The 16895-nt window shown below is 38.4% G+C and overlaps 1 protein-coding gene across 1 annotated transcript in view; it reads right to left on the reverse strand.

Annotated features, from left to right (window-relative positions):
• atp10b (ATPase phospholipid transporting 10B) overlaps positions 1 to 16895 on the reverse strand; it is a 268085-nt gene that overhangs the window by 46187 nt on the left and 205003 nt on the right. Inside the window, exons 9-12 of the mRNA XM_048604042.1 lie at positions 16466 to 16593; positions 15169 to 15421; positions 14289 to 14533; positions 3891 to 4076 (exon numbers count right to left, since the gene is read on the reverse strand). Of these exons, the coding sequence (XP_048459999.1) occupies positions 3891 to 4076; positions 14289 to 14533; positions 15169 to 15421; positions 16466 to 16593 (812 nt within the window). The remainder of the gene's footprint in view (positions 1 to 3890; positions 4077 to 14288; positions 14534 to 15168; positions 15422 to 16465; positions 16594 to 16895) is intronic.

Genomic DNA, 16895 nt, shown 5'->3' on the forward strand with positions numbered 1-16895 from the left:
AGATGCTGCCAGACCTGCTGAGCTTTTCCAGCAACTTTGTTTTTGTTCCTGATTTACAGCATTCGCAGTTCTTTTAGTTTTTACCTTCAGAGAGTGGTCTGGCAGCCCACTCCCCATGTGTGGAAGTGGTGGTGTGGGGTTGTGAGTCAGATTTTAAACATGTTGGCTACTACCTCACCCATAACACATTTGTTTTTGACATTAAACTCCCTCCAGTGCCTTCAACAGTGTTCTTCAATTTCAGGACTTCTTGATTCCCTGTAATCTTAATTCATAACATGAGCAGATGATATGCTTCCAGGCTTTTGAAAATAGCTACAAAGGGAAACACAGCAATGTTGGGAGGTCACAACGTGGAATGTGAAGAATGGACTAGAAAATTACAGGCAAGAAAACATTGTCAGAGAAATTTGTGATGAAGTAGTTTGTAGCACCCATTTCAGGTTTCCAAAATAGATTTTAAACAAGTCAATACAACGTGGAGCTGGAGGAACACAGCAGGTCAGGCAGCATCAGAGAAGCAGGAAAGTTGACATTTTGGGATTACACCCTTTATCAGGACTAATTATAAACAAACGAGCTCAGGGCTTTATAGCTTTATAGCAGCATACAAATAATCCTAATGATTTAAGAAACAAAAGCAGAAATTGCTGAAAAAACTCAGCAGGTCTAGCAGCATCTGTGGAGGGAAAACAAAGTCAATGTTCCAGGTCCAGTGACCCATGTTCAGAACTGATTGTAGCTACAAAATGGTTGATACATATGCTGAAGATTGGTGGAAGGGTGGGGGCGGGGGTGAGGAGGAGGAGAAGAAATGATAGATGGAGATGGAGGTGAGAGAGAACAACAGTTGGGCAGACAAAGGAATGGAAAATGGCAGGGGAGCTTGGGAGAAAGAAAACTGCTAATAGGGACTATTAGTGGATGGAAATGGTTTGGCTGTGCTGCAAGCAGCCCATGTGGTGACAAGGTCTGGTATGTGGGTACTGGGGTAAGGACATGGGAGAAGGTGCTGAAGCCCTAAAATTATTGAACTCAATATTGAGTTCTGAAAGCTGCAGGGTCCCCACACAGAAAATGAGATGCGAGAAGGGTGATGGTGGATGGAGATGATTCAGGCCTTTTTTTGCAGGAATAAGCAGACGATGAGGACTGTCCTGATGGAGATGGGCATGTCAAGGGATTGCATGCCTGTGATGAAGGGAAGGTGGCTGGAGCCTGTGAGCTGGAAATTCTGAAACTGACATAAAGCATCTGAAGTATCACTGCTGTCAGTGGGAAGGGATTGGGCAAAGCAAAAAAATTCGAATCGCTGTCGGAAGAAATTAGTTCTATGGGGCAGGAGCAGGCAGAAACAGTGGGTCTGCCTGGGCAGTCCTGTTTGTGGAATTTGGGAAGGAGGTCGAATTGGGCTGTGTTGGACTGGAGGGCTATGAGTTTGGAGAAAGTAAGTAAGCAAGGTCACCAGATTAGTGATCATTGTAGACACAATAGCCTGGTATTTGATGGTGGCATCACAGTCCAGGAGGACTATGTGCAATGTAGAGGTCAGTCTGCCGACTAACACTTGTTGGCAGCCTCAATGACAGGGTTTTAAGACCCACGTTGTAGAAACACACTGACACTGTATGACTTTTTTTTCCTATCAATTTATAAAAGGCTGGTAGAGATAAATAAAACTTTTAAAAAATTGCTGATTTCTCCAAAGAATTAACAACAGGTTTAAAATTTACCCAGTTCTCACATCAATTACAAATGATTGATATGTCTTTTTGCTTAACTTAGACATTTGGTAAATTATTGTGGAAATATAGAGATGAAAGCCTGTAATATTACGGAAGTGGAAGTTGGTACAATTGTTGATGAATCAGATTTGAAGTTTAGGAGTAAGTTCAGGGTTGAACAGAATAAAAACACTGTACACCTCTTCAGTTAAAACTGGGCAGGAAGCTAGGGATTAAATTGGGAAAAAGCTGTAAATTCTCAGCAGGTCAGTAATGTCTGTGGAGAAGGAAGCAAAATTAATATTTCAGGTCTGTAATCTTTCATTAGAATGGTAAGCAGTTAGGATGTAATAGGTTTTGTGCAAGGGAAAGGTCTGGAAGGATCAGAAGAACAAAAGGGAAGATGTATGATTGGCTAGACAGCAATACAGAGCAAATAATAAAAATATCATGCTAGAAAAATCCAAAGCGTGTGGTAATGGGACAAGTAAAGTGTGTCTACGGAGGATGTAGTTGGTAGAATGGCAGTTGTCCAAATGTAAGGAAAGGAAGTGAAGAAGAAACAAGAGAAAAAGAAATAAATGAACTAGCAAAAATTTAACACAAAATGGGGGCAAGAGTTATGATCTTGCATGTAATAATCATTTCAGTTTGGACTATAAGGAAACTGGAGTTGTCTAAAACTTGACGTTGTACAGCTTCAGGGTAAAATAGCAATTGGCGCTCTGGAGTGGACATGGTGGTGTTGTTGGTGTCATCGGTATACATATAAACTCGATCCTGTACCTGCAGATGATATCACTAAAGGTTAAGAGGGGATGATTGGCTATTACCATCTAGGCACAAATGACAAAACTGCTGGAGGATGTGGCAATCAAGTTGGTGGGGACAAAAAATGCAACACCAAGAGGTGAACAATTTTTTAGCACAATATTGTCACTGACTGCAAACTTTCTGAAATTCCATAAGTTGAATGAATTCACATCTTTGTGAAGTTTATTACTAAAGGGAAAATGGTCCTAGTGCGGAATAAAGCTTGCAGGTCATACAGGAGACAAACATTGCCTTCCTGATTAAGAGATCGCAGATATCTTTAACCAGATAGGAACAGTAGACTAGATCTGTAGAGCTGCTTCATTGGATACTGACAGATGGAGTCATCTCCTCCCAAGATGTAAGCACCACTGCCTCTGTTTGTTCCTGTAGAAATGATCAAATAGCTTACCAAGGCCAAGAGAAATTTCTTAAAGAACAGCCTATTATGAAAGATGATAAAATTGAGAATCAAACTTCCTTCAGCAGTAAGAGGTGACAAAAAGTGAAAAACATAAATTTTAAATGTGAAGCTTTACTCTAAACTTAACATAAAATTTCAAATCTAAGCTGTAGTCAACCAGCAATCAGCACTTTAAACTTTAACTGTGCTCTGAAAGAACAGGTTGGGGATTTAAAAATGTATCTGGTTTGATACAGATCTTTAAGGATGACTACATTTTGGAGGGAAAAAGTACAAAAGAGGAAACGTTGATCTCAATTGACATGATTACACGTGACATTTGCAGCTAGAAAGAGAGATAAGAAGATAAGCACTGAGATTCAGAGACGATGTATGGAAATCAAAGTTTCTGACTAGTGCAAACCAGTAGAAAACACACCCTATATTTCAAAGTGACCAGTTATTTAAACAGCGTTTCTAGCCACTACAGGGCACACCACAAACTGGTGACAAAGAGGATCCAGATGTCAACTGCAAGAGGACACCTTAAAATAGCTTGTCAAGATCTGGACCAAGATTTCTCATGTCCTTGAAACGTACTTCAGTCTATCTCCTCACAAAAGCTTAAAATTGAAAAAAAAAGTAATTAATTTTACTTACATAATACCAATGCACAATGTAATCAAGTGACTGAAAATGAAGTATTACTTTACCATTTGCTTTGAATTGCAGACATTAGAATTTATTACATTCCCTGTTCTGGAGGCACAATGTGTTCAAAACATGTTGTACTGGGCCACTTACTATGAAATCCAATCTTCAATTTTCAACAGAATATTCAGGTTATTTCCAGTGTCCATAGAAACCAGATGCCTTCATATCTTTTCCCTCCTGCTAAATGCTTCTATAGAATAAATTTTAGCAAATTAACTAAAATAGAATCGACTTACCCGTTGCCTTGGTTGTGTTGCTGTGGAAACCACAACTGTGTTGCATAATGTCAAAGCCAGAAAGAAATCTATGATACATGCATTTTCCAACCCTGTGCCATCTTTTATTCGAGTCCACGGGTCCATATGAACAACAGCATCTTGAATTCTGTTCAGCAAGACTTCATCAGGGGTGATTTCTTTCTCCTAAGGCACAAACACAAAATAAAAGCACACAAAAAGTACTCTCTTTGAATTTTTAATTGGGCCATTAGGACTTAAGGGTAGATCCTGTATTTATTTCCTGAGGATAACTCCATCACTTACTTGGGTTAATTCTCCTATAACTGCATTTCGTATAACTTTTAATCAGTCACATTTGCAATTGTTTGGTCAGTGAAAATGAGTAACTATCTTATATTCCAAGTTAAGCTCATATCTACAAATTTCACAGAGATATGCTGTTCTCTACCCTCATGAAATTTTATTTTACTGCAATTCCATGCTCACGCTTTCTTACACGTGACCGTGCTATCTTGGCATAATTCCATTACCCCAGCAGGTGCTGACAAGCTGAACATCTAACAATTACTGCGATCACCGTGACATATACTTTACCAGCAACTGCTACTATGTCCGGTTATGGCACACTGTTGTACAAAACTGCTTTAATATTCAACACGTCTGTTATTAAGTTAGTGTTTAGGACTGGGAAAGAGTTTGCCAGAGAGGATATGGAATAGACATTGCTGATTGTGACATAATGAAGGTTTTCATATTATGACAGCAGTAACTGATAAGCAAAAGAATAGAAGGGTCTAGACCCGAAACGTCAGCTTTCCTGCTCCTCTAATGCTGCTTGGCCTGCAATGCTCATCCAGCTCTACACCTTGTTATCTCATAGTTATCAACTGTTTTGTTTCACTTTGCCACTTTGAAACCATTATTTTAATTTCACTGCTTGGTATCTCAGTTTTAGCAATCTAGTTTCCAATTCTCATACTTCAAAATGATATTTATTTTAAATACATATTACCCATGTGCTTTACCAACTGGGCAGGTAGCCCAGGTAGGGGAATAAACACATGCCTCCAGCCTACACAAGTGATATACAGGATATTCCCTGTGAATTTTACGGTGGCAGACAATTAAGCGGTTTCTACTGAGCTGTTCTCCTTTTTAAGGATGGAAGTCTGCCTGAGAGCTGCTGTTCCAAGATGAAGGCTGGTAGCAATGCGATCTGCACACGATAACCAGCATTAGCATGCCAGTATGAGCAGGAATGTGTTCGCTGTGTGGTTAAGTTGAAACTCCACAACTTTCAGCTGGTAGAGAAAAAGAGAATCAGTGCTGGAAGGCAAACCCATCCAGGGATAATGCTGGTGTCAAAGAGGCTGCTTTTCCTTGAAAGATGCCCCTTTACTTTAGAAATCCTTTCCTCTTCCCCACCCCCAAGTCTGTCATTGGATGGCCCTTTGAGATGTAGGGAAATTTCTTTACTTAAAACAATATTCCACCTAAGCAGCGTGCTCTGCGCACAATAACCAGCACTAGCGTGCCAGTCATCGCATTGACTTTCGGTTCTGGAAGTCACTAACTTGCTCAGGTCTCAGAGGCCCAATCAGCCGTAAAGAAAATTAGAAGGAAGCTGCTTGGCGGGTGTTTAGCCTTTAGAATTCTCAACCCCAGAAAACTCTGAATGCTTGATCAGTTATTATTTTCAAGTGAGACACTGACAGATTTTTAGATACTCAAGGATGATTGTGTGGGGAGGAATAGCTGAAGTTTGATCATATTGAATGGCAGAGCAACCTTGATAGACTGTTTATGTTCCTATTTTGTATGAACTCTGGAATGTCATTCCGTTATTAAACGGTGTAAATGGTCTCAGAGGTCAAACCAGAGCTGGAGAAACTAGAATGTGTTGGCTGCTCAAACCACTGCACCTTTGCAGCTGGTGGCAATATTATTAAGCAATTTTCAATTGAGGATGAGAATTTTGAAATCAGTGCCCTAAGAGTTAAAGAGGAAACAGAAGCCAAATTTCATGTTTAGAAGCCAAAACCACACATTCAGGCAAGTATTTAGATAATTCTTTGTTTCAGTTTCCGCTTTGCTTCTTGAGAAGAAGGAAAAAAATGGATAGAGTGGATGAACTCCGACACAGGAGCCCTATTCCACCGCCATCCAATTAGAGAGAGATGATTGGTGGTGGGTTAACCTGAGGGTCACCACACCTCAGGCAAGGTGAGAAGTTGAGAAGGAGAGTCCTTCATGGTAACCTCAACCCAGTATAGGAATTGAACCCACATTGTTGTTGTCACTCTGCATTACAAACCAGCCATCCAACCAAATGAGCAAAGCACAAAATCAGAGTGATGCTGTATTATCTTACTATATATACGTATACATATAAGCAAAAAATCTCTAATAAATTTCCTTTCACATCTCCAAACTAATTCCCTCCTTTCACAGTCGAGTCAGTTTTGCCTTCTCTGTCTGGCCTTCCTTTTCTCTCCAACCTTTCTCCAGAGCACTTATCTCTTCCTTATCTCTTCCTGGTCTGTGATAGATTCCAGACCTAAGCTTCCCTAAATTTATGGGTCTGTCTGTTAATTCATAACCATCAGCCAGAATTGCTGCCCATCTAAAACCAGCTACTGCCTGTTCCTCAAGAGAGTCTGCATTGGAAAGGGTATGGAATTTCTGAACACCTTGAGGAAAATTACCTTATAAACATTTTTGTTGGCTTCAACTTTAAGTGTACATACCCACTGGTCAAAATTTCATTGCTTATGACACACATATTCTAGATGTTTCTTGTCAGGTTATTTCTTGAGGGTACAAATTTTTTTTTCTACATCTGGAGCTTAATAGTATATGCTTGAAATATTGTTTTTGTTATCTCATAGTTTGTGGCATTTTTCTCACCGAAGAAGAAGTAAACTTCATGAGCTTTCCCTGCCAACTTGCTCTGCAATAGAAATTCCCAAATGGACTGAGCATTTTAACTACTGTGGTAATCTTTCAAAAGAGATAAACAGATCAAGGTAGCTGTTAAGTGTTTGATTCTAAAGGAACAGTACCACTGACTGCCTTAAACATCCAGAGAGAAATCAACATTCTCCAAATTTACAGCAGTTTATTTTTAGTAATGACAAAGTGCTGGAGAAATGAATAGGACAAAGCACCAACAAATCCATTGGAACTGATGACTTTCATTTTAGGATCTTAGAAGAGGTGACACAAGATAGAGAGTGTGGATACATTGGTTTTGATCTTCAGAATGTCCTTGATTCTAGAAGGTACCCTGTGGATTGGAAAATTAGTCTGATATCACTGGTCACAAAAATCGTAGAGTGCCACCTTTTCAAAAAAAAAATTCATGTCTGTTCTAAGGCTGTTTTAAAAATATAAAACAGAGGCAAAGTTGACCAAGAGATACCAGCAAATGGACTAAGTAATTTTACAAATGCTGTGGTTCCCTTCTTTGTTGCTAAAAAGTTGAGGGTGGAGGGGGAGGGGAGTTACTCCCAAATTTGAAAGCTACTGTGGGAACAGTGTTAATTGCCTTTAGATGAGAATTTAGCCTTTATCTCAGGAGAAAGCTTCTGTAGAAGCAGCGATGTAGATTGGTCAGCAATGCCAGCCTCACACAGCAACCATAGCTGGAACTCCAGAAAGAGTATCCACACTGAGGAGCCCAGGGTAAATCTGTGCTGAGGGTCTCCGGGGAGGGGTGTGGTTGTGGAGTGTTTGCTTGGGGGGACGGTGTGATTCACCTTGACAAGTGGGTGCCTCCAATGGGTCTCAGAACCACAGAGAAGGTCCCCTTCCCACTCCTACCCCACCCAATACTAAACTTTCCAGATAAAGCTGCCAGGTTTCCCACATAGTATCCATCTTTCCCCCAAACACAAATAAAATACCAGAGGCCAGTGGGAGGAGGCCCTTAGGAGATTATTATTTATAGTGTCAATCAGCCCAAGGAATGGTAGGCCACCCACCTCAGTGAAATTTCAGATAGTTCAGAACTGGGGGTGCAGGCTCCAGACAGATAACCAGGCAGATTTTATATATCCCCGCTGTGTTAAAATCCGCTATCAGGGGATTGTGAAATCCTGTCCTGTGTCTGCAAGTGAATTGCAGGAATTTAGTCGACTGCAATATTTCACTTTCCATTCATTACAATCAAAAATAATAGTGTTCTCTTGGATTATGTAGGATTAGCTGTTTTCCAAGTTTAAAGGAGATGTGTGAATGAATAGCGATCAAATTTGACGGGCAAGTCAAATATCAAAACTGAAAGCAATCACCAAGTCTCAAAATTTTGACTGCCAAAACATTAAAACTTCCTCATGCAGAATAGTAGGTAGTACTAGAATAATAATTCTCCCAGACACTGTGAATGTAATTATATCAATTAGAAATACCTGCTGCTGCACCCTTGGTAGTTATTGCAAATCTGGGATTTGAAGCACAGTGGTGGGTTTATCAGGCAATTTCAGTCATAAGTATTTAGAACTGTAAATTGATTTTACCTCCACTGTAATTGAAATCCATGGATATGTGATCTGAATTATGTTTTCATTAAAAAAAATTGCAAATTAATTTCATGTATCACAATGAAAGATGAAAGTCTGACTAATCTTTTTCAGCAAATATGCAGCAGACAGAGAAAGAGAGAGACAAAAAATATAAAGAAAAAGTGGATTCAATCAATTTCCTCAATTAGGGAATATGATAATTCTATGCAAATGCCAAGCTTCAATTCTTTATGGAATTTCATCCATACAGTCTTAGGCATAATGTCAACAGTTGGAATGGGCATATTTGAAACATGCAAGTATATCTATCAATCTCAGCATATCCATCAGAATATACTTGTATAGATTAGTGGGCTATTAGATTAACTGGCATACAATGAGATGGGCTATTGAATACATACATCAGAATTGATAAACCACTCTAGAATTTTGAGAACAAAGATGTCACGCTTCGTCATAAACCAAATAGTTCGGCAGCATAGTATACACTGACTGTGCTGTTTCTGGGTTATCATCTGCTGAGTAACAATCGGTATTATTTCAGGAATTACACTATAATCATTAAATGTTCAATGTAGCATTATCATTAATCAGTGACAGGTAAGAAATACTGGATTTTATAAATGATTACATTCTAATTTAATTAAAATAAACTGAAGCTGTCTGGAGTAGGGGAATGTGGCCTCCTATTACATTTGTCCAAAGACAACCCATTTGACCTCATCTATCTGAAGACAAATCCATGTGATCTATTTGCCGTGGAGAGAGGGGCTCAGGTCAAAATGTATTGAAAGTGAGGTGCAACTTTTAACTTCTGGAGACAAATGTGGAGGCTGTTGTTGCTTTGTAGAGACTCACTTAGGATCAAGCAAAGAGAGTTGGGGAAGAACACTTATAACAGGTGCTGCTATGGAAACAAAACTGTTTCTAAGTTAATAACCTCGTAAAGTGCTGGTGAAGGTGAATCACTATTCAAGGAACTTCTGACTAGTAAAGGACCAAGGAGTGTCTGGTGGGTGCATTGTTTCTGGTAGTCCATGAATGAAAGGGATTTTGTAAAAAAATATACTTGAAGATTCATTCGTGTGGGGATGGGAAAATAACCTGTTAAAGCCACGAGGAGCTGAGGGTCTTTAGACTCAAAACTACATTACCACTGTGAGAGTGCGCCACAATGTCTAAATCTGGTATGGGCTTTTCAGTTGTATTAAGAAGCTAATAAGGCATAACTTTGCTCTGGTTTAATGTATAACTTGGGTAAATAAGTTTTCTATCCTAAACAGAAATCCAAGCCAATGACAGGTCATTATTAGTCTAACAGACACACTACCTTCACATTTTTATTATTGATTTGTGGGATGGTTGTATCATTGGCAAGATTAGCATCTAATGAGCCCTAATTTTCATTGAGTTAAAACTGAACAAATTGCTGGATCAATTCAGACGGCAGGTAAGAGTCAACCACTTTGCTGTTGGTCTGTGGTCACGTATACGCTCGACTGGGTAAAGCCAACAAATTTCCTTTGCTAAAGAACATGAGTGACTGTGATGAGTTTTAAGAACAATCCATTTATTTCATGATCAGCATGACTGATGTAAGCTTTTTAAAAATTTTGAAATTTGATATTGTATTATTAAACTTAAACACCCCAGCTGCTGTGGTAGGATTTGGACTTATGTCTCCAAAACTTAGTCTAGACTATTTATTCAGTAAAATGACCACATTTTTAAAACCCTTTTTAGACATTTACCATGTTAGATCTCAGGGTACGTATTGTGTCAATTCATAACCCACACTTTAAAGAATCCACTGACTAAAAATAATCAGGAAGACAGTGGTAAACTAACCTATCTGATTGGAACAGGTTGATGTTCTATTTTACACCCAATCGGATTTTAATGCAACGCAGTACTGGGTCAGGTTTGAAATGGATGTACGATCAGAATCCTAGCCAGTTCATTTGAAGTTTATGTTTAGTTACTGATTTCTGTAATAGGGAGCTATTGGGAAAGGACCATATTCATTACAATTTTGCAGTAGAATTCAGAGGGAGGAAGCAGAATGAGAGCAAAGTCACCCTAGATTCTCTTTCACATCTCTTGGAAAAATAAATTAACTTTGGAATAGATCATTATCACACACAGTGTATGAAGCAAAGGGAGAGTGGTAAAAGCATAAGAAGCTCAATCCATTTAAGTCCCAAAACTGAATGAAGCTTAATAGAAAAGTGAAGTGTATAACTACTGAGGTATCTTAACTCAGATTTCTAGCCTTCTGTTAGACAAAAAGCATAGACAAGAAATTATAGTCAGTTTCAGTCGTACAATTATGATAATTGAACTCACTATTTATGCACTTTTCATGCATGTTTGGCAGTGGAGTGTGAGAAAGCTGCATTTCAGTCTGTCACGATGTGCATTTCTGACCTGATGCAATTACTTTGAAGAAAGGCAGAATGAAAATTTGGCCATATTGGTTAAACTTTTCTGACCATTGAAAACCTTATCTCTAGAACATATCTACTTTTCCAATTTGTTGTGCACATCTCCAGGAAGAATTAAATACAATACTAATTCTGTAAAGGGAAATAAAATGGTGCTTACTTTAAATAACTGATGACAAGATCTGAAAGACAATCCCTTTTTTAGTGGGAAGGAAGCATGGCTAATGAATTACACAGGGCACAAAATACTTTGACCAGTTAAAGAGAAGGAAAAAGAAAATTTTTCCAGGGCCATTTTCTGTATTCTGTAGTTTGTACTAGACTTTAAATATATTAATTACGTAAATTTAAAGGTGATGGATAATTTAGTTATTCTACTTGCCATATTTCATTGCTATTTCATTCTTCAATTATTCCTGTGAGGAGAGTTTAGTTTGACTGGGCTTGTATTCACTAGTTTAAAAGAATGAGACAGAAGCTGATAAAAATGTACAAAGTTGTAACAGGGCTGGACAGATTGAGGAGTCTAGAACCAAAGGACCCAATGTCAAGATACGGGATAAACTATTAAGAAGGAGATGAGGAAAAGTGTCTTCACTCAAAGGATAGTAATCCTGTGGAATTCGCTACCACACAAGCCTGTGAAGGCCAAATCATGGCATATGTTCAAGATTGCTACATTTTTAGATTTAAAGGGATGTGGAAAGAATGTGGGAATATGCCATTGAGATAGAGGATTAGCCATTAACATATTGAATGGTGGAGCAGGCTCAAGGGGCCAAATAGCATACTTTTGCTCCTCTTTTCTATGTTTCTATTACCTGCTTTTAACTGAATGTGCAGCAGGTTTAGTCTCCAGGTGAATGAGCAAATGAAGTTTTCTAAAAACCCAAAGGATAGGCTAAAAGAGAACCTTAACCTCAAGTATTATCTGTAAAATAAACATTTATCACAGACATAAAAGTAGAAAATTTATTTAGGGTGGCTGCATTTGCAGCCAGGTTGTTAACTTTGCTCCAGGTCTGAGGCTTATCAACTTTCAGCAGCCAGCTCTCCATTACATTAAATTCTGCTGCATGCCCCACCTTTCCATTCAGTCAATAACAATGAATGCTGAAAGTAAAATTTCAAAGACAGAATCCCAAATATTGATTGCAGGATTTTGAAAATGGAGGGAGGGTGGCAGTTCCAATAGGAAGAACAATTCATTGATCATTAAACTTGAAGAAACAAAACATGTTTGAAAGAGTGTGTTTTACAGATTAATACTTAGCTGCAACTCAATGCTTGTAAGTCTATCAATACAAAAATATCCAATGATGAAAACTTAAATTAAAACCTACAATGAGGTCAAACTCAAAAATCCCTAAGAAAGCAACTTGGACTCCACCAGTCTTTATTGGTTCAGATTTTTATCTAGAAGCACCTCTAATGGAGTGTCATTAGTTAGATTTGTCCTTGCACATTTAGGTTTTCATACTTTTTGAATGGCAGGATCTTGAAAGTGTGACTTGATACTTTTGCAGCATGAAAAACAGGGCATCCTAAGACTTGAGTAAACAGGACGAAACCAATTGTGCATTTCCCTAACTAATCAGATTAATAAATCATGAAATAAACAATGCAGGGATTGACAAGGATTTGTAAATTTGGGGCATTGAAGTTAAAGTCAAATTGAGGCAGGGAGGGGATTTTTGTGAGGGACATCATGCACACTTCTGCACATTCATTCAGCAGTGCATTCACAGTCCAGGGGCTCCAACATGATCAGTTGTCTGCTTAGCAGGCTCATATTCAGGAGATCTATCCTAGTACAGTCCCACACGTGTTCAACAGTCAGTCATGTAGGGCCTGCAAAATCAGTCAGGGAATCATGTATCGTCAGTTGGCGAGCTGCAAACACAGCAGTCAGTGGTCTAATCAGATATATCAGGGGCGGCTCATCAAAGTCATTCAGAGGTCTAGGCCACTTAAAGTCCTGTGTGTCCATCTGATCATTCAGGGACGTTCAAGAATGTGGGGCCTGCAGGTGCTGAGGTGGAATGTAAATGTCCAATCCCCCATCATCTGCATTCAGCAAATTTTACAAATCAATAGGTTAATGGCAGATTCTTTTTATATGTAATCTCAGTCCTTTTTTTTTGATTAAGGACTACACCCTAGTCCACACCCTAAGTATCAACTTTAACAACCTACCCATGAATAGCAAGCACTCTTTTCTGAGTCAGAAGATTGTAGATCTGCATCCTCTCCCACTCAGGTAAACATAAATGACCCTATAGCATTATTTTGAAGAAGGGTAAAACAGTCTTTCCCTATAGTGCTCTCAAATCAACATATTGTAGATACAGATTATCTGATTATCACATTTTTGTTTGTGGGATTTTCTATACACATATTATTTGCTGTGTTTCCTAGGTTACAACAGACTACACTTTGCGACCACTTTATTAATTCTAAAGTGCTTAGGACATTTGGTGGAAATGAAAGGTGCTTCAGTTTTTTTTAAAGAGGACAAAATGGAAAGTAAAACAAACCGTAAAGATACAGAATAACATTTTTTAAAAAGAAACTAATTACAATATCTATGAGAACAAGACTCCTCCACTATTATAGAAGTCAGTTTTCAGTTCCAGAGAGGTTGATTGCAATAATTATCACATTGCATTAACACTTAACATTGATAAGAGTATGATTAGTTTTACACATAGTAAATAGTTAGGTTCTTGAATGTACTTTCTGTATATCTGGTGGAGGCAGGTTCAATTGAGACATTCAAGAGGACATTGGATGATTTTTTTAAAATGGAAACAACATGCAGGGAAAAAGACAGGATATTGACGTTAAGTTCAAATGCCTAGAGAGGCAGTATAGGCATGATGAGCTGAATGGCCTCCTTCTGCACTGTAACAATTCTGTGATTCCGTGAACCTAAATCACTAACACGTGTCCCACATCTCTTGTAGGGCAACCTGCCACAAGCATGTGGCAATTTATATGTTTGCAAATTCGAAAATCAATTTGTCTTCTCTCCTGTCTAGAAAACCTTGCTGCTTGCTAAGGGCACGATTTCATCAGCATTTTAATATTTCAAGCGCGAATCTCTTAAATGCCTACTAATTGACTAATGAGGTGTCTCATGAAAGCACTATTCTGTTCATTTTTTAATGTTATTTTAAAATGACGTATTTTTAAAGTTTCAGCAGGAATTACTGGACCACAGTCAGATTGCTTCCCTATTGCATGAGCACAGAGGCCACTTATAGCACCCCTACTGCTACCTGGATCCAGAGTAGCTTATTCAGCACAGACTCTCACTGAACAAATTCATATTGATTCTAATCGAAAATATTGATTCTCACAATGCTTAGATCATAACCATGCCTAGGATGAAAGAATAATATGAGAGGTACAACTCATTTACTTACTATTGGGCTGTTGAATGCCACTCTCTGGGTGGAGAAGCTATTACAATTCATCCCAGACTGCTGACAGTTTTTGGAGGCAGTGAACTGCTGCTGTGAATGTCCATTTTGTGAATGTTGCATTGATATTATGCTCTTTTGCCTTGGATGGGGCTTGGTAGTCTGAATGTTGTTCACATTGTCTGTGCTCTGCAAAAGTAGCCCTTCATCAAAAGAGACCAGCTCTCTCTGTGTAGATAATCGCCTTGCTAAATGAAATGATGGGAAGAAATTAATTTTGAAGTATTATAGTTACACTGTAGACAGTTCAGTTTGATTAAACACTACAGGCTTGGAATGAGTGGAGTTATAAATTAATCCATTGAGACATATCTAATCCAGGTGACTGGGATGAAATTATTCTCTTTTCTCTTTCCTTAAATGAACCAAATTTGGATCAATTTTACTGTGGTTAATTATGACTAGGCTGAATAATACAAATTTGTCACAATGTGAACCACATTAGCACCAAATTGGAAATGCTTCTTTAACATATCATATTGACTGAAGAATGAGCTAAAATATGCAATACCAGTAAAACAGTGGGGACAAGAATTTATCACAAACTTGGAATGAGGGACAAAGACTAACACATTTGTCTCCAAATTATTCTAAATGATGCATACCATGATTAAAAACCTAGATACCTTATGGCATCGTCACTAAAATTGTCTTGATATATCAAAAAAAGTCAGCGAATCATGACCAGTCTACTTTACCGTGAATGATTTGCAACCCAATTAATCTCCTGAAGAACAGAGATTAAATTTAAAAAGAACAAGTGCTTTTAATCTCTGTTCTAGTTCATTGATTATGTTGATGATCACATGGCTGTAATCCTCACTATTTTCATCATGTCGGAACTCTGTGCCCATGATGGTGCAGCGACGGAAGACCATTTTGTTTTCAGTGAGGGTTCCTGTCTTATCAGAGAAGATATACTGGATCTGACCAAGGTCCTCAGTGATGTTCAGAGCACGACACTGCAGACGGGTGTTGGTGCTTTCATCGTAAAGATCAATATCATTGTTTATGAAGAATATTTGACCCAACTTTACAACCTCAATGGAGACATACAAGGAAATAGGGATAAAGACCTGCCAATAGAAACAAAAATAAATAAGGCCAGAATTTTCACAGTTTTGACATAAAGGGAACGTTATAAAATATTCCAAATGAATAATCCGCATATGAAGGTAATGTATTCATGTATTTTTAATTTCTTTCATTTTTACCCCATGGTATCTGAAATCACAGATGAGGTAGCACCCTGGTCTCCTGCTCCTAATTCACATTTAACATTTTGGTATAATTCTGAAATCTGCCAAGGCCTCACAAGACTAGCTGAAGAAAAAACGCAATAACCTTGGAATGCTTACTTCATTTTGCTTATTGCTCTACGCTCTGCCACAAACACATTCCTAACCCCCTTCTCCATGTTTTCCACAGACACATGCATCTGATAGTTTATCATACTAATTTTATTTGCTCACTATATGCTATACTGCAAATCATTTGTTCATATTACACTCATCATAAATACATTTGTATTTCAGGCGATAAAGCATGTCTTCAGAATTTATAGTCAGACTTTTATTTTCAACAGAGCCATTGAGCAGAGCAAGATGAGCAAGTAAGCTGATGGTTACTATGTTAACTAGTAATATTACCATTGTCTAGCTGCCTGGATGATGCTGAATACCAGCACACTATGACAACTGCCTAACTAAAAGCAAAGAGTTAGAAAGTAGAGAACATGATGATTTAGCTGTACACTATATTTTCTCTAACCAGAAACAGAAATCTTCATTGTTTTTGCCTGTTTAGGGCAAGGTCCTCAATCCTACGATATATACTGTAAACATAAGCTACTGTATTTATTGATACATCCTCTATTAGTTTAAATCTAATTTTATATTAACTAATTTAGATCATTGCTTGAATTCAAATTGACATTTTAGCTACATATTGCAATCACGCAACTAAGATAATCAGCAGCATAACAAAATTCACAGACATTTTGAATGTTACGAAAGTGGCCCAATTGCTTGTTTGAGCACCCTGAGGATTGAATGTCCCTGAACAGGATGTCAAGGATGTAAACAGTTCCAGACAATATAACAGTGATTGATCTGATGTACCTGTAGTAGTATCACCATTGTCAGGAACATGTAACATCCAGACACAGCAGTTGACATGAAGCTGCCATTGTCATCTGGGGGTTCAAATGGAGGCCATGAAGGGAAGGTTCCAACCCAAATACTGTGGCCTGGGGATAAAATATATTTAAAAAGTTATGTTACAGCAAACCAGTCTCTAAATAAAGTGGTGTTGATTTTTCCGCGAAAGATATGAAATGCACAAAAACAAAGATGGCACAGTACATATACAGAGATAGTAGGAACTGCAGACGCTGGAAAATCTGAGATAACAAGGTGTAGAGCTGGATGAACGCAGTAGGCCAAGCAGTATCATAGGAGCAGGAAGGCTGATGTTTCGGGCCTAGACCCTTCATCAGAAGGGTCTAGGCCCAAAACGTCAGCCTTCCTGCTCCTATGATGCTGCTTGGCC

Source organism: Rhincodon typus, chromosome 12 (assembly GCF_021869965.1).
Source record: "Rhincodon typus isolate 14 chromosome 12, sRhiTyp1.1, whole genome shotgun sequence".
Classification (NCBI taxonomy): domain Eukaryota; kingdom Metazoa; phylum Chordata; class Chondrichthyes; order Orectolobiformes; family Rhincodontidae; genus Rhincodon; species Rhincodon typus.